General features: G+C 41.2%; 2 protein-coding genes and 3 non-coding genes across 6 annotated transcripts; 3 read left to right on the forward strand and 2 right to left on the reverse strand.

Annotated features, from left to right (window-relative positions):
* The first annotated feature begins 1251 nt into the window (after positions 1–1251).
* On the forward strand, positions 1252–15713 carry wdfy2 (WD repeat and FYVE domain containing 2). The gene is made up of 12 exons (XM_071534210.1): positions 1252–1489; positions 2323–2390; positions 4099–4172; positions 5890–5944; positions 6908–7058; positions 8947–9059; positions 10386–10512; positions 11149–11254; positions 12330–12431; positions 13792–13922; positions 14240–14348; positions 15086–15713. Exons 1-12 carry the CDS (start codon positions 1353–1355, stop codon positions 15113–15115), a joined length of 1203 nt encoding a protein of 400 aa, XP_071390311.1. The 5' UTR covers positions 1252–1352; the 3' UTR covers positions 15116–15713.
* Positions 15714–17202: 1489 nt separating this feature from the next.
* Positions 17203–21756, reverse strand: dhrs12 (dehydrogenase/reductase (SDR family) member 12). 2 transcript variants are annotated; one of them, XM_071534212.1, is made up of 10 exons: positions 21604–21756; positions 21006–21139; positions 20503–20585; positions 19883–19975; positions 19696–19777; positions 19356–19417; positions 18965–19076; positions 18773–18865; positions 18454–18591; positions 17203–18005 (listed from the first exon to the last, which is right to left on the reverse strand). In XM_071534212.1, exons 1-10 carry the CDS (start codon positions 21657–21659, stop codon positions 17893–17895), a joined length of 966 nt encoding a protein of 321 aa, XP_071390313.1. In that variant the 5' UTR covers positions 21660–21756; the 3' UTR covers positions 17203–17892. The 2 variants fall into 2 exon arrangements, with proteins under 2 accessions (XP_071390313.1, XP_071390312.1); XM_071534211.1 differs by having other exon boundaries at positions 17234–18005; positions 18773–18863; positions 18972–19076.
* Positions 21757–22803: 1047 nt separating this feature from the next.
* Positions 22804–22912, forward strand: trnal-caa (transfer RNA leucine (anticodon CAA)). The gene is made up of 2 exons: positions 22804–22841; positions 22867–22912. It is a non-coding gene; the product is annotated as a tRNA-Leu (tRNA).
* Positions 22913–23196: 284 nt separating this feature from the next.
* trnal-caa (transfer RNA leucine (anticodon CAA)) lies at positions 23197–23306 on the forward strand. Its single transcript has 2 exons — positions 23197–23234; positions 23261–23306. It is a non-coding gene; the product is annotated as a tRNA-Leu (tRNA).
* Positions 23307–25367: 2061 nt separating this feature from the next.
* Positions 25368–25486, reverse strand: LOC139656566 (5S ribosomal RNA). Its single transcript, XR_011696101.1, has one exon. It is a non-coding gene; the product is annotated as a 5S ribosomal RNA (ribosomal RNA).
* Between the last annotated feature and the right edge of the window lie 98 nt (positions 25487–25584).

A 25584-nucleotide genomic window follows, 5' to 3' on the forward strand; every position in this document is an offset into this window, starting at 1 on the left:
GTGACCCAATGAATTATATTGTAGGCAATGAGAGTGTGTACATCACTTTGTGAATTGTAAACAAAAATTGGAGATGGTTGTCATATCTTTGTATTTGTCATTTGCTGAAAAATAATCTGTTGGTTTGATCTCCAATGTGATCGCAACAGAAATGATATGTTCTCTGTTACTTTTCACAACCAAGGCATCTAGGCTAACTGAAGAATGTGAATACAAGCATTTTTCACATCCTATATGCTGCAATTTTACTTTTTTTTTCATGTCCTCATTTACCTCTTACTTGTTATATATTGCATACATATTGATTTGATATTGAAATTTTCACGTATTTCATACTGCACACATTTAAAAATGTGTTGCAATATTCTCATAACATATATTTTTCATTCATTTTTTCTTTGTCTCAGTAAGGTCTAATGCTACTATTTACACCTTCTTACTGCTGTGATTGATAATTTTTTCATACTTTCATTCATACATTTCTACTAAATATGTTCCAGTGTTGAAATTGCTGGTTGTGTATATTTCAATAGTAGCGCCCATATGCTCTATTCTTTTTTTTCTCTTTCTTTTTTTTTTTTTAGCCTACTATTATTTGCTGCTATAACGGCCCACTTTCCCTATGGAGACCACTGAGCATATGCACAGGATTTGATGATATAATCCTTTATGCCATAAAATGGTCATTCATCAAAGCCCAATTCACATGTCAAAGGATTGATGTAGCCTACTAACCCAGAAATGCTGACTGTGGTGGTATTGGGATATCAGCCCCCCCCCGACATTTCATCTTATCTCATCTGATCTTATCTTATCTTATCTCTTACAGTAGGCTATATCAAGGCGTTAACGATTTGACTTTTATTGTGAAGTCTGAACACAATTTGACCGGAAGTATGTTTCGTTGTCAAATACTCTCACGTCAGTCTTGGTGCTAGCGCACGAGGTTCCGGGAGTATTTTCATATAATCGTTTTCTTATGTCCATATTATCCTATCATTTCATGTTATCACTTGATATCGAACTTTCTCCTTAAAATACATTCTTCATTTTCACGTTGGTACGTTGTATTCATCATAAAACGTTGCCACACACCGTAAGAGTTTTATTGTGAAAGTCTCAACCGGAAGACGTGTCTCGTGTTTTTGTGTCTGGCTTGACAGCGGTCTGTAGATGAGTGTCCTGTCAGCTGACTGGCAGCATCTCTGGCTGCCTGTCACAACATCGTGTACCGCCTGTCTGCCAAGTGCCTGCTAGCTAGTAGGCTACCTCCTAGCCGTAGCTCTGCTGTCGGACAAGGGTGTTATGTTTCCAAGAGCCAAAACTGGAGAAGGAGATTTGTGCATCAACCCATGGCGGCCGAAATCCAGCCCAAACCGCAGACTCGCAAGCCCGTCCTGCTGAGCAAAATCGAGGCTTTCCAAGATGTTGTGAGCGCGGCGGTGATCATTCCCAAGGAAGACGGCGTTATCAGCGTCTCTGAAGACAGGTGAGCTGTGTGCAGTACTGCGACTCTAGCGTGCCACAGACCGCAAATAATCTATATCTACAAATCTATCTGTTAAGTGCCTACGTTTACTACATGCAATATTGCCTTTGCCCCCCCTCCCCAGCATGTCCCCTCTCCCCCAATTCGGTCATCGATCGTGCTGTTGAACTTAGGCTCCCGTCTGGCTTGATTATTTCCAAGCCCTTTCTATGTAGAATAAGTCAATGGTTATAAAAGAAAATGTCCCCCATAAACATTTGCATAAAGCTGCCTGGCCAAAGTCAGCTGATATAGCTTAGTCATTCGTGTGCATAGAACTGTAGTGTACTAAGTATACTATACAATGTAAATAATAAATAATAAAGTGTATTATTTATTTTGTCTACCAGCTTTAATGATTTTACATTCATAACTTTTTTTTTGAATGACCCCCATCCCATAGGTAAATAAGATGACGCTTTCTAGTACAGGTGCACACAATTTTGGACAATGTGTTCTGCCATATGTATGGCATAAGGCTGTTAGTAAAATATGACTTTGGCCTATTACTACCTGCACAGGCTCTAATCCTTATTGGGTTGCTTTAGGGAAGACTACAGGTATGTATTGTGCTATTTCTTACCTCCATCTCCCAGTTATTTACCTGCCTGGAGTGTGTGTACTCTTGCCTAGTGCGTGTTTTCTTTGGTTGCTAAGAGTGTGTGTGTTTATCTAGCCTGTGTACATGTGTGAATGCTTGAGGGTGGGTGTGAGTGTCTGTATGTGCAAAGGTTGTATATAATGCCTGTAATGACATGCAGGCTAACCCATTGTGTTCTCACCTTCCTCTGCAGGACAATTCGGGTATGGCTGAAGAGGGACAGTGGCCAGTACTGGCCCAGTGTCTACCACACAATGCCAAGTAAGTCAGATGACTTACCTTTTTTGTGTACTTTTAATAAATACAAATTTATATTCCCCGAACATAGTCATAGGTTTTGATATAGCCAAGCTTTCTGCCATTAAACCTGCCATCAATATTGTTTCAATTCCACTGCCTTTGTTTTCAGAGCAGGCAAATATCTGTCCATAAAGCATCTGGGCAGTTTTTAATAGGATAAATGATCGCCTAGGTTATTTTTTCAGTGTAACCAAATATGTCATGAATATGTATGAGTACCTAATGAATGTTTTATGCCTATTTTCAGATTGAATACCTGCAAATATTAGATTAGCTCGCCAAGAGTGCATACAGTTTAATAGATAGGTGCGGGTCCAATCTGGTTTCTTAGAAATCCGCCATCAAACAGTTTAATTTTCCACTGAATACTGTAGTCGATGTCATCTTCTATTTTTTTCCCTCCAGTTGTGCAATAGAAGGAAATCCCATTCTCACAGTTAAAGCTAGAGCATTGAAGCTAGATAGTAGACTGAAAAAAAAAAAATAGTGGGGAGTGGGGAGTGGGGGGGGGGGGAGCAAAATGTAATCACTGCTTTCATGACTAACAAAAATATGAAACACAGAGAGAGAAAAGGAAGTAATGATGAATGTAGTTTTTAAGAGCCACTACTTACAGTGACATGCATCTGTGTGTTGGGTTTGGTGTAAGTCGCCTTTTTCCTGGCAAAGTTGTCCACCATCACGATTGGTTGTCAGCTGATCAGTCAGAGCAATGTGGATGTCATGGAGAAGATTCAGCCCCTCTAAGACTAAAATCATTTACCACTAAGCTAGTTCTCACTTGTTGATCTAGTCAGTCTGCCAAGATGGAATATGTTTTTCACGCATTTGGACGGCTGTGCGTCTCCGAGTTGCTTTAGCATATTCACTGAGTTTTTCATATCTGTCTTGTTCTCAGGTGGAGTTAAATTGCTTTGTTCCCACATTTATTGCAGTTATTTTCCGTCTTCTAAAACTAGCCAGCTCAGCTAGGAAATTGCTATCTTGCATTTTTATCCAAAATACTTAAACACTCATAATGAGCAGAAATGTCTAAAGTCATTTTTGGTTTATTTTCCTCCCATTAAATCAACCCAGAGCCTACAGCAGAAAGTAGGTTTAACAGTCGCCAACTATAGATCTATAACTTGCCACATTTAATAAATTAAACAATCTAAATCCATCAGTATTAGCCAGTCTTGCAAAGAAAACAATTATTTTATGTAAGAGGAGGAAAAGAGTAATTGGAAGTGTGGTGACATTCATAGCAACACAGTTGGTTCACTCAGTATGCATGATTATGTTTTATTATTGTTGTTGTTGTTATTATTGGTCTGGGTTTCAATGGAGATTTTTTAGTGTGCCATGGTCTAAATGCTGTTTCAGAAGCTTGGCAAGAATATGATTATGTGGGAAAAACTGAATACTTGTAATTTTCTGGCATGAAAATGGTAAAATTTGAAGTTTTTGTGTACTGCTGGCTCCATTAAGGCTCTGTTCAACAGAACAGAGATGGAGCAAGATGAAGTAACAGTAATATTATCATAATAACAATAAAAAATGCATAGAAATAATAACACAGGAGACTTGAAAGTCACTCAAAAGTCAGGTGACCTTGTTTGAAAATGGCACACACACACACACACACTCACACACAGAGTTTAACAGTTATGTTTCCTTGTCTCTCCAGCCTCGTGCTCCTGCGTGTCCTTTAACCCAGAGACCAGGAGGCTGTCAGTGGGCATGGACACTGGAGTTGTCTCTGTAAGTTCAACCACCAACCGACTTCCCCTCTAACCACAAAACTCTCGCCTGTCTTTCCTCTCTTCAGTCAGTCAGCCCCAGGACGGAGGTGTTTTCATGCTTTTTCAGTCGCCCCGACCTGTAGGATACATGCCATTCCAAGAGGTCATATTTTTGTTGGCTTGTTGACAGGAAGATCTTAGGAGGGAGACGAGGGATATCCATTTTCCTCTTCTTTTTTTTTGCAATTCAAATGGAATGCACCTCAAATTGTCAGCATTTAGGTAAAAACGGCTGCTCTCCAGTGCGTGGAGAAGGAATGTGTTCTGGTGGGTGTATTTAAGAGACTGGAATGGGGCTGTTGTCAGCTCACTGTGACTGCAGACGACCTCTGAATTCTGAAAAACAGTTTTTTCTGTTCTGCTATATTATGGGCTGTGTTGTGCTTTCATTTTCAAAATTACCCTTCACATATCGGAGAACTTAAGAGTGCTTATTGTACATTTTAATATTATGTGTCATTTTTTGTCGTATACAGGCCCATTCTGTGACAGGAGAGTCTGACACAACCCAGTCTATTAAAATATTGAGTAGTTTAATGCACTCCAGTGCTTGTGGTTTTGTTTGAACATTTCAGTATTGGAGTTTAGAGTGTTTTAGAACAAGTAGGCCCAACAGCAGGTCCTTTGCCAAGCCAGTTATTTCAGGTCAGACAGTAGCATAACAAAACATTTGCCAGGCACTTAAACCCAGAGCAATCTAAAGTACAAGTGCCTATGTTTTTAATACAGGTGGCACTGGCCTCAGGGGGAAGCACAGCATTAACCCAAGAGCTGTTCTTCTTCTATGCACCCAGTCCTCTAGCCTATGCATAGGCCTGCAGGTTGTATCTCCAGTCATTTACATTTGGCCTGGCTGCGAAGCAAATACCTTCAAACCGCAACACACACACACACACACACACACACACACACACACACACACACACACAGAGAGAGCAGCGTCAGTCAGGGCCGGTTCGGTCATGCTCTCATATTTCATGAGCTCTCTGGAGAGCTGCTCTCCTCTCTAGTGTCTTTCAGTCTGACCTCCAGATACTCAGCACCAATCGATGCATTTGAGGAAGCCGGGTCTCTCAGCTAATCTTCCACATGATTTCCTGAATAGCTCGTAAGGGGCTCAACATGAAAAGACTTTGTTTCTGAAGCTATGCCGTCTATACATGAGGCTGGAGAGTGATAAATGAGCGTTCTCTCTTGGTCTCTAGATCCAAATAGGTGAAAAGTATTCATCTTTCTTCAGAAGGAAAAACTATAGCTTACGATAGAGGATACATCCAAATATAATCACATTTTTTTCCAGGCAATTAGAATGTGGTGATATTGAAAACTTTTACATTGTATAATATATGCAATGGCACAATGAACAAACGTAATGCTAATGAAACCATAGTATGAATTTTGTATTTAGTATTAAGGTTGTTTTGGAGAATGACATTTGCACAACAGTAGAATGTATTCAATTTCTGGACAAAACCTTTTTGAAGTTTTGCATGTTTCATTTGAAATACAAGATAGATATGTTAAAGTAAGTTTGATTACTATGTAAATTCCAACACATATCTACATCAGCACATGTTGCCCATTCAGTAGAAAGCACACAGGAATCTGAGGTTCTAGTGTATTTGGAAATCTTGGTGTTGAGTGAGTGTCATGTTTCTCCACTTCCTGTCTTTCAGGAGTTCATCCTGTCAGAAGACTACAACAAGATGACCCCAGCAAGCACCTACCAGGGTGAGACAGGAAGTGTGTGTGTGTGTGTGTGTGTGTGTGTGTGTGTGTGTGTGTGTGTGTGTGTGTGTGTGTGTCCGTCCCCCTATGTGTTATCTCGTGTGTATGTGTCAGCTGATGTTCAAAATGGCTGTAGGAGAACCAAAACCGTACCGTAGCTGGTTTGCCTCAAAACTTGTTGTCTTTGTCGCATGTGACGACGGCCACCATGTCACTGATTTGCACGTTTTCCATACCACAATGTAGCACCATGGTGTATAATGTCACAGTCTGTTTTTGCAAGAAAATGTAACTTTAAAATATATAAACCCTATATAAAAATCCCTCCAAAGTATCATCCCCTGTATAACTCTGAAATCTCTGGACCTTACTACTGTCCCTATTTAATATCTTTATATTTTAATATCTTACCATACCTTACCATTTAATATCTTTATTTAATAAGCTATTTATTATTACCCAAGCAGTTTTAGGACAGTTCTTCATTACTAATAAAATCTGCACTGCGCTGTATACTTAAGGCTTTGCGGACTCTGCAGCCTCAGGAATGTTTGTTCTCCCTTATTCATAATTTATTTGATGCATCTCTTTCTATCGAGTGTAACTTCCTCATAACACACTAGACCAGTGTGCTACTGGTCACTCCCCATACTTCCCCTCTACAGCTTTAACTATACTGCATGACACATTGTATGAATAGCCATAGGAAAATTGATTCTTGAGTGAATGCAGAGTGATATTTATAGTCTGCTGTCCATCATATGTGTTGCACTTCCCTTTTGCATCCTTTGTGAGGATCTGCACCACATGTGTCCTTGTATCATGTGTGTCAGTGTGTACTTTGATACTCTGTGAGTTGCCAAAATCTCTATGCACCAATGTCACCCAAGATTAATTCCTCTATGTTTGTTATAGTGATTCTACATCTAACATGCTCTGTTTGTGTTTGTCCATGTGTGCCTGCAGCCCACCAGGGCAAAGTGACAGTGGTGCTGTTTGTGTTGGAGATGGAGTGGGTCCTGAGCACAGGCCAGGACAAGAACTTCACCTGGCACTGCTCAGAGAGCGGTCAGCAGCTAGGGACCTATCGCACCGCCGCCTGGGTCTCCGGCCTACAGTATCCTCCACTGACTATGCGGCCTGTCTGAGCGGCAGTGCCGGCATCTCAGACCTCTGTCACACTGTGATCTGGACTTGTAGGATGCTTAGCTCAGTTCTAGACTGTGCTCAATGAACTTGCCAGCTATGCTCCTCGCTAAATGTAGTGGAAGGGAAGGAAGCAAGCGCTAACTGATGAGCCATTTTTGGTGTTTCGGACCCGGACAGTAGGGCTGGGTTTAAAAAATCGATTTTCTGATTTAAATCGATCTTCATTTGAATGATCCGATATCGATTCATAAAATCCTGAGATCGATCTTTTAATATATGCCTTTTCCCATGGATGCTTGAAGCTTGAAGCTACACTGCACTAAAGACAGCACTTATCTGGTCACTCTCACTGACTGTAGAGTCTGTAGAGTTGCACAACTTGCACTATATTGTGTTGACTGCTGTAGTGTGTTGGTCATGTTAAATAAAAAGTACATTAATGTAACTGCTTTGGGGTCAACATTCAACATTCATATTTTTAATAATGCACCAGGTTAGAGGGTTCCCTGTACAATTTACAGCATTGGTTCTCTGAGAATCTCTTTCATATCCAAGCAAAATTGGTATTGTAACTGAAATATCCCTAACTGAATCGATATCGAATCGAAAATCGAATCGAATCAAATCAAATCAAATCGAAAATCGAATCGAATCGGGACCTTGTGAATCGGAATCAAATCGATTCGGGAAATCAGTGGCGATACCCAGCCCTACCGGACAGATCTCTGCCTTTTTATTATGACAACAGAATCTATCTTTAGGCCTCGGCTTCTTCCAGCACAGCCACTTAAGACACAGTGCAAGTGAGATTAGCTTCCAGTTAGTTTGTATTATTGGGAAGGGCTAACAATAGGCATCAGTCATGCTGTTGTCAAGGAAACCGTCGGGGTAGGTTTCTGTAATGGCCAGATGAAAGGCTGTGAGAGTGCTCAGCAACGGCACTGGTCCATACCAATGAGCCTGCTATGAGGTTATGAGACTGCTGGTATCCTGCGAGCCGAACTACGCTAGTGTCCTACAAATTACACTTTCTAGTTAGCATGGCAAGAAAATGAATGGGAGAAATAGAGGGAGGCTGAGCGGTGATGGTTACAGTTTTTTATATGGGATTTTCTTTGGCAACATTTCATGTGATAATGATAGCCCTCTTTGACCGTCCTGACTTTATGACTTTGAGTGGCCACATTTCACCTAACCACACCAAATTTGGTAAAGGCACATATTATTTCTAGTTTTTCAGTGAGGGGAAACAATTAGAAAATTGTTTATTCTTGCTCTAACAACCACAACACGGAGTTAACCAGTAATTATATTTGTATTGTGGTTCATTTTAAGACAGGAGGAATTAGATTAGAATGCATAATTAGGTTATTTCTTACACGTTCATTTGTTTCTCCTTTCCTCCATTCTGCAGTGTGGACATTGTTCTAATGATTTTGGCCTGTAGTGATTTAAGCAGGTCAGAGGAAGACTGTGTGGGATGGGGCCTTCTGAAAGGCCACTGAAAGGCCTGAGAGTCAAGTCACTGACACTCTGTAATCATTTCGCTGCTGCAGACGGCTGAACTGAAATCTGACACAGGATGTTTTGCTCTGAGGAAAGGCAGACAGTTATTCTATTCCACACATCCAAACCATTTTGATGCCAGATTTGGCAATACAGCACGAAACACAGTACACTCATATTGTTTAAAATGATTTCTTAGATAGAGATTAGAATGGAAAGTGTCTTGTTCTGTCTGTTTGTTTAGTCCTATTACAGTTGATAGACTGAGAGGCGTTGTAAACAAAGACAGATAAGACCGGAGGCAACAGCTTGTTTCAGTTTCCTCCTCCTTAACCTTAATCTTCTCCCAGGTTTGACGTGGAGACCAGACATGTCTTTGTAGGGGACCAGTCTGGTCAGGTGACCATCCTGAAGCTGGAGCAGGACAGCTGTAGCCTGGTCACCACCTTCAAGGGACACACTGGTATACACACACACACACACACACACACACACACACACACACACACACACACACACACACACCTAGAATGCCTTGAGTCTTGTAGCCTAAGCCTATATGATCAATAATACTGTGAAATGAAACCAGCATGCATTTTCTCTTAGGCTACCAGTGATGATGAGACAGTATTTGTGCAGAGCTTGTCTAGACAAAAACAAATAATTGGTTACCGAACATGTTTTTTTTTTGTCTTCAATCCCTCACATGCTGCTTTTGCAAATATGAAAGGGAGAGAGAGAGATGCTGTCACTGACTGTGAATCACAGAGACATTTTATGATAATTTTCATAATAATAATAAATGTCACTTTTCAAAACCGTGTTGCAGAGTCCGATAAGAAAAGCAATAAAAATGCCAGACATGAATTAAAAGCAGGCAAATACTGTAGAAGTAAAATAATTTGAAAATAATTTAGATCAAAGCCTAAAAATGTGCTTCAAGTTAAGACAAATCAATTCTAAAACTAACAGGCAACCGGTGCAGAGAAGCTGAGGCAGGTCTAGTATGAGCTTGTAATGTGCATTTAGTTTTCTTCAAAAACCTGGCAGCAGAATTAGAGCTGTGCTGCTGCTTGTTGATTGAAACAGGAGAACTGGCCATTTCACCATCCAAAATGCATGTACGAGTCTGTCAGTGTCATTAAAGGAGTAGACCAATCTAATCTTGGCAATGTACCTTGGTAAAATCATGAATCATGTTATTAGCATGCTACTCATGGTTGAAACATGAATCAAAGATTTTAAGATACAGGTTTGATACAAAATGAAAGGACTGACAGACAGCTCAGTTTGTTCAGACATGTATTCTGGAGTTAAGTGTCATCAGAAGACCAGTGAAAAGAGATGCCAACAAATAATATTTCGAAGGGACGAGAGACAGAGAGAAGAAACATAATTACTAAAGTACATGACATTTTTTCTGTTTGACAGTGAAAAAGAGAATGAGTGCAGCGCAACCCCAGAGATACCAACCTAATTCCTAAATTTATAAATGACAATAGCATAATCAGTTGTGTCGAAGGCTGCGTTCAGGTCAAGCAGCGCTAACACAACGCTCTCACTAGAATCTGTATTCATCAAGAGATCATAGTGGTCTTTCATACAGGCCATCTTGTTTACAAGATGAGGATAAACTTAATTAGGTCTCACAGTGCTCATTTGTTTCTGTCCTATTTATGAACTGTGTGCGCGAGAGTGTGCCTGCATGCTTATCTGTTTGTCTGCTCCTTTTATTCATGTATTTCTGTGTGTGTGTGTGTGTGCGTGCGCTTGTTCTCCCATGCCCCAGGTAATGTGACGGCGCTGTGTTGGGACCCGGTCCAGAGGGTGCTGTTCTCTGGCAGCTCAGACCATTCCATCATCATGTGGGACATCGGAGGGCGCAAAGGCACCGCCATTGAGCTGCAGGGACACAAGTAAGACTCACACACAGACACTCTCTCTCACTCTCTCTCTCTCTCTCTTTCTCTCTCTCTCTCTCTCTCTCACACACACACATGCATCATATTTACTGTCAGCGACAATGACATTCACTGCTTTGCTGTTGCCAATCTAAACCCCATTCAATTTCAGTGACCCATCTGAAAGTATCCAGTCACAATTTTCTTTTCCACAGTAATAAATCCAGTGTTATGAATGGCTACTGAAAGCAGAGTCAGTACATTTTGAAATACGAGTATTCAACGACAATTATTTACCCCACTCAACCTCGTTCATCTGCAGCATGGACTTAAATATCAATGGCAATATTTCTGAACATCGTGGTCCCTACAGCGAGGTCTAGCCCTTGGATCTTACCTTTAAACAAGCGACTAGACACACTCCAGTCAAAGTCAGACATACCTTTTGGCAGAGATAAAAAAATAAGAGACCACCATACTGCATGCCAATCAGATCGCTCCATTTTTGCCTGGGCCGACTCCCAAAGGTATGGTAATATCAGTCAGTCAGCTATGCCAACAGTATTCCCAAGTAATTCATCCTCTGCTTGTCCAATGCCTGTGTGTGTGTGTGTGTGTGTGTGTGTGTGTGTGTGCACTCTCTCCTTACAGTGAAAAGGTCCAGGGCTTGTGTTACGCCTCGCACACTCGTCAGCTCATTTCCTGCAGCTCAGACGGAGGCATTGTCATCTGGAACATGGATGTGACACGACAAGAGGTGAGAGGGGGGCGAAGCAGCAGACTAATGGAGGGGGTTGCACACACACACACACACACACACATACTAACGGCATGCATGCGATGTGAAAAATATTGTATACATTATGTGTTTCATGTGTGCCATCTGTGTATTCATGTCTGTTTGTATATGTGCACATAAAGTAGAGAGCACACTGTTGGAAAAGCTTCTGATTGTGCGCTTATGTTTGTTCTCCCTCCTACTGCGGATTAATCTATCTCAAGAGATCCATAAAAGGTCACCAGATTAGCAGAATGTCATTTTGATTCGCACTCCCTCACTCTCTCTCTCTCACACACACCCACACACACACACACACACACACACAGCCTAGCTTTAATCAGAGAGCACTGCACTCTCTCGCCTCCCCCCGTGCTCTGCCGGTCTCCAGACAGTTAGGACTCACTCTCATTCTGCCTCGGTGTCATTGTTTTAAGTCGCGGTCTCCATTACTTTGCCCGAATGTTCATCTCAAATTTATTTTCTCTGTTCCATCGTTTGCTCCGCTTTCTGTTTGAAACTGACAAGAAGATCAGGAGCTCGCTGTTCTCTCCCCAAGCAGTCAGTCATAGCTGTTATCCCAAGCGATACACCATCCAGCTGGTTACTCAGCGAAGGATGCTAACTGGTTCGGTTAGATGGCTGATTCACCAGAGCTGTGGCATAAAAGATTAGAGAATAAACAGTGCCAGAGGGAGTTGGCAGCAATTTCAATTTCACCAAGAAATTATCACTTTGCATCATTGTACATTAGATCGCTTTTACCTATCTGTCATTCTCATTGAATCCCTCCTGCTTCTTTTCTTTTTGTTTGTGTATCTCTTTTGTCTCTTTCTTTCCCTTTGCCTGCACTTCGCTACTTACTGATTATAGTTGTGCCCAATATTGTATATCATGATTTGATGAGCAACATGTACTACAAAAAAATGTTACTTGCATATTTGCTATCAGTCGGTTTATCAATTTATGTGTGTATAAAGAAGTCCATTTTGCCTTGGAATGTGGCCAGCCAAATCTTATTAAACCAAACCTTGAATTCTGTGACTTTGCCCAGACCCCAGAGTGGCTGGACAGTGACTCCTGTCAGAAGTGTGAGCAGCCGTTCTTCTGGAACTTCAAACAGATGTGGGACAGTAAGAAGATTGGCTTACGACAGGTAATGCACAAGTTTGTTCCTACTTTCACAAGGATACAATTTCATCTTTAGTGGATAATTAAATGACACAGGAATTAAAGTGAAAGGTTTAATGTCAGGCACTCAGCCGAAGCAGATTCAGGGGCAGAGTAACAACATCTCTTATACAGCTCCACTGTACCCTGACTGCACTTCTAAACAGCTTTCCAACAAGCGTATACAAGCTTGCAGTTCTGCTACACTAATGGCCTGCAAACATCCTGTGGCTGTTTTATTGTCTCCCTCTCAGGGACAGTTGTAAGCTGTGGCTTCTCATTTCAAGTAGGGTATTACATCTACGCTTCTTGTAAATTGCACAAGCTACAAGCTAATAATACTCTGTAAATAAGTTAATTACAGCAAAATAATGACTAAACGGTGAAAATTAGCAAATAATGCATAATGATAATCCAAATCACTTCTCATCCTCAGCTCTTATCTTTCTTATTTCTTTTCCTATTGCTTCTTTCCTTCATGAATGTACTAGGGTAACAGGAATATTGTTAGGGCACTGTGGATCTGACCCTTGGTTGTGTGTAATGCTGGTAAAGAGGTTGTTTAATCTGAGCTGGTCTTAGAGCTGGGCAGCAACCACTTCTTCCAGCACCTTGGACAGAAAGCGGAGATTTAAGATGGGCCTGTAGTTTGCTAGAGCCTCTGGGTCCTGGGTGGGCTTCTTGAGAAGGGGGCGTTTTGAGTTTTGAGCAGAACAGTGGAGATCGGGTCCAGAGAACATGTGGAGGATTTAATCTTACTGCTGGTTTCCTGAGTATCTCTCTGTGTGACGGTGGCAAAACAGAGGAGAGGCTGGGGGAGGCAGAGACGAGGAGCTAGAGATCAGGGAGCGGATGTTATTGACCTTTGCTCTGACAAAGTCATTTGTTGTTGACAAGTTGTGACACTATTCCAGTGAGGGACACATTGCAGCTTTTATAAGTTGTTTATAAGTTGTGCATGTGTAGTTGGTGATGTAACTCATGTTGTTCTGTTAGAGAGAAGTCAATACTCACAATAAACACATCACATGTAAACCGGATTATAAGGGGAGGTGTCAATTTATAGAATCATGTGAATGGCTTAATCACACTACTGTCTTACTCAGACTATTGGTAATAGTCACATCACCGTGTGCATGTAAACATGCTCATCATATCACACTGGATAAGAGCATCAGCTTAATGCCTAAAATGTAAATTTTATCACATTATGGGCCTCAAGCTTTTTTCAGGGTTACAGTTCTGTTTTCTATCCACTAGATGGCAGTAACAGCTTGTACTAAGGAAAGACAAGTTGCAATGCACTGCTGACTGGGCACATGTTCAGGGTCTCCTCTCCTCCTCAGCACCACTGTAGGAAGTGTGGCCAGGCGGTGTGTGGGAAATGTTCGTCCAAACGCTCCACCATCCCCCTCATGGGCTTCGAGTTTGAGGTGCGAGTGTGTGACAGCTGCCACGAGTCCATCACTGATGAGGAGTGAGTAAAAATTTACCTCTGTTATTGTACTACTGACCCTGCCTAAATGAGATATGCATTGTATATTATGCACTAGAGATGTGTAAGTAAAATTGTGGTGAAATCTAAGCATGTGGAGTTTTAGTTGATTTAATGAGGCTATGTTATATTGTGTATTATTACTCTGATTCTGAAAGACATAGCTAAACGAATTGTGGATCAATTCAACATATCAACAAAAGAGATTGGACTAGACTATTACTTTGAACTGAAAATAGTTATTTGTAACTATCAGACCAAAATGTAACGATTCCAGTGTTTCCCTTTGTTGTTTCCAGTCGAGCGCCGACAGCCACCTTCCATGACAGCAAGCACAGCATCGTTTACATGCACTATGAGCCCACCACAGGAAGTCTACTCACCTCTGGCACCGACAAGGTTATCAAGGTCTGACTGGGGAACATAGAGTGTCTGTCTGTATTTAGTGGAGTTGGTCAGAAGCTTATTGTCGAACGAGACATCCGAACACGTACATACAGTAACATTTAGTGGGTTCCATGCTTGGTTATTTCCCATTTAATCTTTACTTACAGGACTGACCACAGCTACATAAAACAATCTGTAAAACCTGCAATGAAATGTTATTTTCTTTGCACATTTTATTTAGTCATTTCTTTGCTCAATTATGTGTTTTGCAAATAAGTTCTTCATTTAAAGGCCTAACGTATGCCTGAGTATCCCCTACCATTGAATAGCTGTGGTGGGTCACCCTGCCTTAAGGATTTCATTAGTATGGCTTTAAGTGAAGAATTTTAGTGTCCCATGATGGTTTACATGCTGTTCAGTTGCATTTCCACCCTGATAAGAATACAATTCTGGGGGAAACACTGAATAATTGGCATTTTTTTGCATTAAAATGGTCAAATGTAAAGACATCATAATGACATGAATATTGGCACAGTTGGCAATTGGTAACTTAAGACTAAAAATTTTGGTATCAGTCGAATGCTATCTGAACTCTTTCTGCATGCTCTTCCACACAGAGATCATGAGGGTTTATTAGCCAACCATGTCTGAGCTTTATGGAGAGTCAGCAGAAATGTCTCTTTTACAGTTAGTTTACAAGCATATTTAAGTTGCCTCTCTTTGACATGAAACCAATGGTGTTCTGTGTGTGTCTCCAGCTATGGGACATGACTCCCGTGGTGTCCTGAGGTCTGTGGTCGGCCAGGAGTTAACGGGAAGCTCTGTTCACCAACCTGTTGAAAGCTTACGCATCACGACGGCAGTCATACTTGAAGAAGAGGAGGAGCCGGAGGAGGATAACCAACAGTATCCATGTCATTTCACAAACTTTCCCAATAACATTCACACAACCGGTGACTGTTGCACATTCATACAGCGTGGACATTGCTGGCCAGTGGAGCCTGCCTCTGGTAATGGGATAGGCCTTCGTAGACACAAGGTCATGGATGGAGACTCTGTGTGTGCGTGTGTGTGTGTGTGTGTGTGTGTGTGTGTGTATGTGTGGGAGGGCGTTTAACACACCTTATTTACTTTATTTTCATGCATTCCTTGCCTATCTCAAACTGGAAACTGGGCACAGAGCAGCAACTCCACCAGCGCTTGGTGCACTATGTTGAACAGCTCCCTCTAAACCCAATGTTTGTTTCTTAATCATATCCAAAAGGACATGGAAATGATCTTCTATTGTCTTTTTCACTTATTGTTTTGTATGTTTTTTTTCTGTGGAAGCACAAAAGAAGTAACCAATGACTAGTGAAATCAACACATTTACGATTGGAAATGTTTAATCTAATATCAATAACATCTGACAGAGACAGGGTGGGCATAACAGTACTTTAACCATGTGACACTGAGCTGAGTAAACTGTTCATGTTGGTCCCTGGATTTTACCAAATAAGGATCTGAACCCCTGACTTCTCATTTTAACGGTGAGTCTCTGTTTTAGGCTGCTCTACCTCACTTCAGCCTCTAGGGGGAAGACTTAGCCTGTTGGTTGAGAAGCATTTTCTCATCCACACCTATCCTCATTAAATAAGACTTAGGCCAGAGCCTGGGAGGCCACAAATGTAAAAGACAGGGAATATGGACCATGTAATTTTGTACTTTAAATGGACCAGTGACTGACCAGTGATTACCCATCCCAAAGTGCATAGCATCCAAACATCCACAGCAGCCTCTTCTCCTAGAGGCCACCATCTAGATGCACCTAGTCCATTGAACTTTGTAGGAAAAATGGAAATCATGTTAGATTATATCAAATTATTACTTTGCATCCCTGCTTTACTGGAAAGTATATTGTGATAACAAAGATGGGAGACGGAGGATTTAGGTCAGATGACAGACTCTATCTCATGATGTTGTGAGTACATGGTTTTGTAATGTGCAAATTGAGACTGAAAATGTTTGATTGTAGGATTATGAAAATTTCCAGGCCTCACACAAATACACTTGAGATCCCATGTGGTGAACTGACTTTGCACTCTAGTTGATGTGGTTTTGCAAAGAAAAATACTGGAGCACTTCTTTTTTTATCAACCATACCATGAAAAAAATCTCTTTTTGTCAAACGTATGTTGGCAAATGTTCTATACTGTCATCATACTGTAATTGTTGTAGTTGTTTTATGAGATTATTTATTATGAGTGTATATGTTTCTGACATGAAAATGTACATATCAAGCTAATCATTTACTGTGGCAGCATGTACATGAATCAGGACTAAAAACTGTGTAATGAACCTTTTTTGCTTTGATTTTGTGGTTAACTGTTTTTAAAGTCATAATATATTATGCTTTTTCTGTTTAGTTATTGCACTGGAATCAAGAAACAAAAACGTGATGAATCACTGCTGTTAAGAGAAAACTTTGTAACCTCAATTTTAGTATTTATCATGTTTGTATTTGAATTGAAAGGTCAAGTTATAAGCTGGGTATCCCTAGGACCCATGGAGCCAGTTCAAAACCTACTGAGTATTTTAGAAAGAGGTATGATGTTTAGTCCTGAAATAAGGTTATCAAGGATTTCATCTAACAGTAGTGAAATGGTCACAGCTTTAATTGACTGTTCATAAACAAACACTGTTAAATTGTTTCTGTTTATCTGCGCTTTTCATACAGGTACATGTTAACTAACTATGGTCCAGACTCGTGAGTGTTAGCGTGTGGGTATAGTCAGAGCTACAGTGCAGAATCCCCCAATACACAGGAGATACAAAATCACTACATACACAATGCCTAAACCTTTATTCCAGCTTCCCAGTATTCCAGACTTAATTACCTGTCTCTGTCGGAGGTTTAGAAACAGTCAGCAGAAATAATTCTTGGGAACTATACTGTCCTTCATAAATACATAAATACTAGGCAAGCTTTCCTAATATGACATTATAAATAAAGGAGTGTGTGTAGGGACAAAGATAAGCCACTGTGAGAAATCTTAACAAGTGACATTTGCTATAAAATAAGACACTTATATGGTATTTATCAAAACTGTTTAATAAAATTATCAATCTATTTTAGAATAATTAATATACAAATTAGCATTTAATAGTGTTATATATTGAGGTTACAGTAGGTTTTGCCTTATCTATTCAAGTCCTGCTCTGTGAGGTGAATATGTTGCATTTTATGTAAAAAAAGAAAAAAAAGAAATGTGTCTTTAAATTAAAATTGAAAAAATAATTATATTTTCCTTATGACAGGCCTATGTTTTGATAGAACTGAAACATAATAGCTGTAACAACTGTACTAGCTACTTTCTTTAAAAAAAAAAAAAAAATCAAATTACCAGCATTTCTCAGAATGGATAAAGAGCATTTTGGAATGCAGCATGTTCTTTTTAGCTCAAATTTTTAAAAAGTGTCTAGTACATCCAAGAAAAAACAAAATGATTATGTAAAGAATATACAGTATGTTAACATCTGTAGTGAGGAGTGCTTGGTAAAAAATTTTTTTTTTTTGGCAGATTTGTTAAGGTTTGAACTTATTGGCAAACTGCTCCAACGTAGCCTGCAGCCTCTCTTCTTCTTGTGGCGAGGACCTGGAGAAGGCCAGCGGCAGGTGTGTAGCCACCGCTTTGCGATCTGCAAGGAAGTTTAGGGAGACAAAGTATGAGACAAAGCAGAAGACCCTGTACCACAAAAGTGCATTATCCAAGACACTAGATATCAGGGAAGAGTGTGAAGTATCAATATACATTGCCCCCTTTGCAGTATTGCGATGTAGAAATATGAACGAGGCATCCCACTTCATTCATGATGTATGATTGCCACTGATCAGTAATGTCATACAGGCACACAAGTCCACAACAGGCAAATTAAAGGATAATACCAGTGTTTTTTTTTAAGTTGGTATCAAACATGTAGGTTGACTCCAATGACAGTATTGTCCTTTAAAATGATCAAACAAGGCCAGCAGCAGGGCAAAGAATGTCACAATTTTCTGTATAAACTTGGAGAACAGTCAGGTCAAACGTCATACAAACAGGTTCCATAATGTTTTAAGAAGATGGAGTACAACTCTGTTTCTGACCCTGGAAGAAGAGTCCGCTGGGGTGCTTGGCGGCAGCTGCAGACACAGCCAGCCACACCGTGGTGTCGGCCCCCATGGCCTCTGTCCGGAGTTTGTTCTTCATCTTGGCATGGAAGTCGGGCATGGACAACTGGACGGCTATGGAGAGAAAAAGACCCTGGATTACAGCAGCAACATCTTCAGTCACATGTACTCAGGTGTTCTAGTTGACAGGTTTGGTGTCTGGTCCATATCAGTGATGTCGTTTCACTATCAATGCCAGATGAGTCCAAAGTTTAAAGACACACTTTTCATGTTTTTCTCTCTCTGTGGTCGTTACCTGGTGTGTCAGCCCAGCCGGGGTGCATGGAAGAAAAGTGGATGCCTTCGTGTTGGGATGCCCATCTTTCTGTCAGGATCACCTGCTGTCTCTGTCGTAATGACAACACAAAGGCACTTCAGCAGGCATGCACAAAACACCCACAATTTCTATCCAGCTCTAGGCTGCACAGTTCTTGTTGCAGTCCAGTCTCCTTTACTTTGTTCTGAGCATAGGCCATGGTGCCGTCAAACGTTCCCTTCTCAAACTGCAGGTCATCCACGTTCAGCTTCTGTGTCAGCATGCCTCCAGATGACACGGTGACCTGGGGGAGATGGTGGCATTTTTATTTTAAGACAATATGCGCTTCACATGAGGGTGATTATTTGCACAAGAGTGAATTTCATCATAGGATGCAGTTGTGTGTCTGCCACTGTTTTTTTTTAATAAAGAGATGCTGGGTTCCTTTATTTCAGGAACAGAAAACAGCAAGTTAGCAGCCAAAGATTAATGTGACTGTAAAAAAGCTTAAAATTTTCAATCACATATTTGTGTGTCAACATGATCAGTATTTTTTGACAAGCTGATGCAGAATGCAACTCACCACTCTGGGGTCTTCAGCCTTCTTCAGGGCAGGTAGCAAGACTGTGGTGAGGATGTATGTACCTGTAGATAAACATAAGCATAGAGGTCAGCTCCTCAACACTTCTCTGGATTCTCCACATGTACTCTTCTTTCTGTATGTCATACACTGCTTTACAAACTGGCTACATTCAGAGGTTGGTTAATCCTGTTGATATGACCAGTGTAAAACATTGCATGTCTTCATTGCACAATATTGTTATACTACCACAGATCACTGCAATGCCAGCCAACACAGTGCGTACAGGTATTATGTTTTGTTCGACTGAAATGTAAAAGGATGTTGGGTTTCTCTTCCTTACCGAGTGTATTTGTGGCAAAGTTCTTCTCCACACCCTCCTCAGTTAACTCTCTCTGGTTGACCATACAGCCTGCATTGTTGATCTGGTGAGTATGACAAAGTAAAATTTCAATACAAACTACTGTTCAGGATTCTTTGGTGATTAACTCTAGTATCAGTATGTGACAGATGATCCAACCGATACCTACCAGTACATGTAAACTGTTGTTTTGTGAGAAGTTCTGGGCAAACTCCCACACTTGCCTAGCGCTGGACATGTCCACAATGTGTACATGAACATTCTGGAAATAAATTGGAAACATAAAATATGAACAATATCACACCTCAGTACCGACAACTATTCCGCTTTCTGTTGAAAAGGCAGAGATGAAACAGATGATTATATGGTTTATTCCAAACAGGCATCAGTGAAATTGAGGGACCACTTGGGACAAACCCCCCCTAAAACAAAATTATCTGGAAGTTGTGGCTGTGATGATTCTTGCACTCCTCAGTATTTGTTGCTTGTAATGTTGATCTAGGAATTTAAGTTCATTCAGTTGTGTTAATTTTAAGTCTTTCTGATATGTGTGAGCTTGAACTCACTTCAACAGACCAGATAAAGTGACCAACACATCTTCCTGATATTAAGTCAAGAAATACTGTAGCACTTTCACCTACGATGTGTGAAAGGGCTTTACTGATGAAAAAGCTCATGTTTTCACACAAGAGTCACCTTTAGAGCCTGCCACTCCTGGCTGTCATGTATTGTATATGAATGGAGGGCGTGGACAGACTGTTACAGGGCTGAGCATTATTCAGTCCTCACCTGATTTTTACTGTGTTCTACAATTTCGTCCTTGGCTGCTTCTGCCCTGCCCTTGTTTCGACACACCATGTGAACTGTTCCCCCTGTAGACACACAAAGAAACAATACCAGTGGGCCTACAATCCATCAACTCAAATAATTTACCTCTCCTTGTCTCAATTCCTTTAATCCCACTCAGAAATAGGACAGATGCATGCACGGTTTACCTAAACCCCCCAGTTGTGTATTGTGTTTCCTGATCAAAGCACACAAGGAGAAGGGAAAGAGCTTGCTTGTAACTGTTGATATTCACCCAAACTTTACACTCTAGATGATTACTTCAAAGCAACCCTCTATGAGTCTCTCTGTGGAGTCCTGTGACTTCAAGGGTGAAATGTGGCCCTACAGCCAATTCATCACACACAACTAACTGAACTAGGCAATACACTTAATCATAGGCCATAACACGCACGCACGCACGCACGCACACATGCACAGTTTAAAAGACTCCCATGAAGACTCACCTCTGTTGGCTATTTCCAGGGCTGTGGATTTCCCTATACCACTGTTGGCGCCTGTTATCATGAAGGACCTGCCACTCAGGTTCACGTCTAGGTCCGCTGGAGTGAAATGCTTTGCTGCAGCTTCATAGCCACTCCTGATGGGAGCAAAGTGCAGCAAAATAAATCACTTTACTACAAAGAAACCAATGCGAGTTACAGCTATCTCGGAACCCATCGTCTATCGGTCTGACGAGGCCGTCGCCCTCAGAGTCTAATCGTCGTCAGACCGATAGGCGATGGGTTCCAAGATTGGATTTACAGTAATTTCAGGACGGTTAATGACACAATGCATATCCAAATTATGTCATGCATTCCCCCTAATTTTAATGGTAAATTGAGAGAGCCGATGCAAGAATACCTTCAACAAATGGACCAAGGGTGCAAGAAATTATGCATATTGTGTCAGCTGTGCTGTAACGCCCAGCGTGCCAACTTCAATACGTATTTCAATGAGCCCTCTATGGCTCTGACTGTTGCTTAACTATGGACCAGAGGCAACAGTGTATTACGACTACATTACATTACACAGCTCCCAGTCGAAATGATTATACTCACTTACTTTGTATACTCTTGGAATCCTTTCATAAACCAAACGACATTCCTGTAAATAGACATATTTAAGGGATAAGAATGTCCGGTTCAAGTGGACTTCAATATGTGTCTAGCCGATTACGGTAACAACACTAGCATAATACTCCAACGATTTTGTGTTTCATAAGGATGACTGGTGTTATGTAGTAAAAGGGGCGGGTTAGGAGAGTCACGTGCCTCGACGGAGGGAAAGTAAAGACTAGCGCCCCTGCTGGTTACGTTCATGAATATATTCAGTGTATTTCCACTGCATCTCTTACACTGAGGCATAACACCATGCACATGGCAACTCTAACCCTTTTCTTTAGGTCCTTACGTTATCTACAAATATTTAAATTTGAACGTAATGGGTTTTTTTTCCATACGAAGAAGAGATATAGGCTAATCCTATAATAACGTTTAGAAGAATGCTATCAAACAATAGGCCCTGATAGGAATATTATAGGAGTGATACCAGAGGAGATACAAAATAAAGTATGATAATATCACAATAAACTCCACTATTGTGTACCACAGGCACACTAGAAGTAGCTAGTACCTAAGTAATGACAAGTAGACCCAACTCGTTCAAAAAGCATTGCATGAAAGGACATAATGGCACTTACTCTTGTTGTTCTCTCCTGACTAGATCCTTGCTTATGTTGTATTAACATTTCATGCGTACGTGGCTTTGGATAAAAGCGTCTGCCAAATGGGAAATTGTAATTGTAATGTCCTTTACTTTTGACAATATAGGTCCTTTATAGGTTTACTGTGTTTCTCTTTTTTTTTTGGATGTGCGAGTTTTCCCACTTGCCTTGCTTGACAATATAGGTCCTGAATTTATTTTAAATACATATCTAAGCTTGAATTGAAACACACAAGCTTCCAAGTGATACGACCTACCGAGCTATATAATTTGGGTTGTGGGCCCGGCCGCTACACTAGTGAGTGGAGGATTTCTCTCTTGCTTCCTCACCACCTCTGTTAGCTAATCCTAAACCGCCTAGCCCTAGCCTGATATGATTTTCCGTGGAAACGTTTCTCTAATATGTTTTTATAGCCTATCTAGCAGACGAAATGGAAGCTAGACGTTACATTTGGAAATGTATTAAAACAATATTCGTATTTAATAAATGATACGATAGATCATCTATATATAGACCTATTTTCCCCACACACACTCGTTGTCAGGATGGCCGAGTGGTCTAAGGCGCCAGACTCAAGGTTAAACCTTCCTGTATAATGGGGTTTCTGGTCTCCGAATGGAGGCGTGGGTTCGAATCCCACTTCTGACACACGCTTTTTATACCAGGTGAGTTCGCAAATGAATTAGCGTCAACTTAACAAATGACTTTTGCAGTCCTATATTTTACTGCTATTCATTTAGTTCGAATTTGCCTTTATTGAGAACTGCGCTTAGTTCCTGGATATCAACCGTGAATATGCCCACAAAGCAATAGAAAAGCCGTTTCCTCTTCCCCACGTAAAATAGGCCTACTATTTGTATAGCAGGTAAAAGTCCGTAGATATCACTGTTGTCGGAGCTAAAAAGCCTTCTAGCGACGATGAACATACAGTTGTCAGGATGGCCGAGCGGTCTAAGGCGCCAGACTCAAGGTTCATACCTTCCAGTGAAATGGGGTTTCTGGTCTCCGAATGGAGGCGTGGGTTCGAATCCCACTTCTGACACATACTTTTGGTTGACGTGGAATCTACCACACATAAGCTACTCAGTGTCGTTTTGCAAACTGAAAATCCATGCTCAGAAACTATATTCAAACTATGAAGAGTTGAATGTTACAGTCCGCCAAGGGGTATAGTTGTACAGTACCCAAACAAAATGGCTGTGAAGGTTAGGTTTGATATCACTGGCACAAAATACGGGGGGGATACAGGGTACGTGTCCCCTGCACATTATGCATTTTTATGCATCTAACCCTAACCCTAACCCCCCCACATTTTACCCAGTGTTAGGCCCAATCCCAATGTCCCCCCTACGGACTGAGCCCTGAGCCCTGAGCCCTCACAGACTTAACTGTCGTCACCTGTGTGCGCAGCTGTAGTGCCCGAGAAGTCATGATGGTATGGAACGCGGATTGGAGGAATGTGACAGAACTTTGTGGCATCACGTGTTGCCTTGACGACGTCAGACGTTACTATCTCCCGTCAATTAATCAATTTGTAATTTACTCTATGTTTGCGCTTTTGAATAAACAACATTACTAAGCTCAAATGAAAAAATGTTGATGAATAATATTAAATAGGCCTACGTATGTTTTGCAACATTGCACAGTGTATACTGTGCTAATGGATATAGAAAATACACTTCATTCTACCAGACAAAATGAAAAATATATATAAAAAAAGATAGCAAAAAAGTAGGAGGTTCATTGTAAACAAAAGGTACTTCTAAGAAAGTTTAATGAGCACAAATAAGCACATATAAGAAAGCAAAAGGCTATATTACATTAGTGGCATCTAACTCTCCTTCTTAAACGTTTAGGAAAACTTAACTTTATTTTTTCTCAAATGAGCTGTTTATTAGGGTTTCAAGCCCGTAGGGAAATTCCCGTGAGTTTGTACATCGCAGATATCAAATGCCCAATGACAGATACTATGACCCGTTACTAGCTCAACAAATATTAACCGGCCTGAAGGGGGGCGCTATAATTAAAGGTTTTACTTTAAAGGCCAGAACTCGTACACCGTTTATCCGATTTACACGAAACTTGCTACACACATGCAGGTGTCCTAACCCTACAATTTTGCAATTTAGACCCTCAAGGTACGCCTGGAAAATTTTTGAGATATTTGAAAGTTTTGAAAAACACATTTTTAACATCTCCTGCTACACCGTGTGAACGATCACCACCAAAATTGGTATGTAGCATCTATGGAGCAAGCTCTATAAATTGTCTCCTCGGATATATTATATCTACTTTAGTGAAAGGAAAGGCCTTTTATACACGGCTTAGCCCGTGCCTAAAAACCCTCCACCAAATGGGCCTTTTTCTCTGCCCTTTATTATCATGAACGCCCTCAGCCGTTGTGCTCACCGGGAGAAAGGCCGCAGTCTTTTCTCTGCCCTACATGTGCAGTGTTCAGCCATGGCAGGGACAAATGCAGGTTGTGATAAGTTTGCAGCCTCCCCAGAGGAAATGCCAACTGTTGCTGGCACACGGGAAGTGATGTCATCCTTGGGCTCCCTCCGCAAAAGTCACTCCCTGCGTTCCAAATCGCATACTTTTTCTTTTTACTACACTACGTACTACATCTGCCCTTAGAAAGTATGTACTGTGCATGTAGTAGGCAGACAATTGGGACATACTATTTCGTCATCACATTGCGTCTTGAACTTTGATCCTCTTGCTTATATATCCGTCGCAGTAATACGGTTGCAGTTTGTTTGTTTTGTTTTTTTCTCTCTCTGGCGGCTCAGCATGCGGCTCAGTCGAAGTGACGTGTCTTCCGCTGCGCAGAGGATTGTGGGTCAGAATAGCCAAAAAAGCATGCTGGCCTGCATACTGCAAAATTCGACCGGATGTAGTAGGGTATCCGGGTATTTTCTGGCATAATGCATTGACATGCATGAATTGGGACATGCTAAATCTTTTTCTGGCATACTAAATAGTATGGAAGTATGGGTATTGGAACGCACCCACTGTACTGCCGCTGGCCAGCACTGCTGTTCAAGGCCCTGTCTCCCCCTGGAGAGGGAGCAGCGCCCTCTGCTGCCTAGAAAGATGAAAAAGCTTACAGCACCTGGTATTCCCAGGCGGTCTCCCATCCAAGTACTAACCAGGCCCGACCCTGCTTAGCTTCCGAGATCGGACGAGATCGGGCGTGTTCAGAGTGGTATGGCCGTAAGCAATTGAAGCGGCGGCAGGAGGGCCTTTTATACACGGCTTAGCCCGTGCCTAGTGCAGGGCCCCTTCCAAACCCTCCACCAAATGGGCCTTTTTCTCTG

This window comes from Centroberyx affinis, unplaced genomic scaffold (genome assembly GCF_046629955.1).
Source record: "Centroberyx affinis isolate AG114_WGS23_722 - 3 ecotype Tasmania unplaced genomic scaffold, CSIRO-AGI_Caff_v1 ptg002499l_1, whole genome shotgun sequence".
NCBI classification, from domain to species: Eukaryota; Metazoa; Chordata; class Actinopteri; order Beryciformes; family Berycidae; genus Centroberyx; species Centroberyx affinis.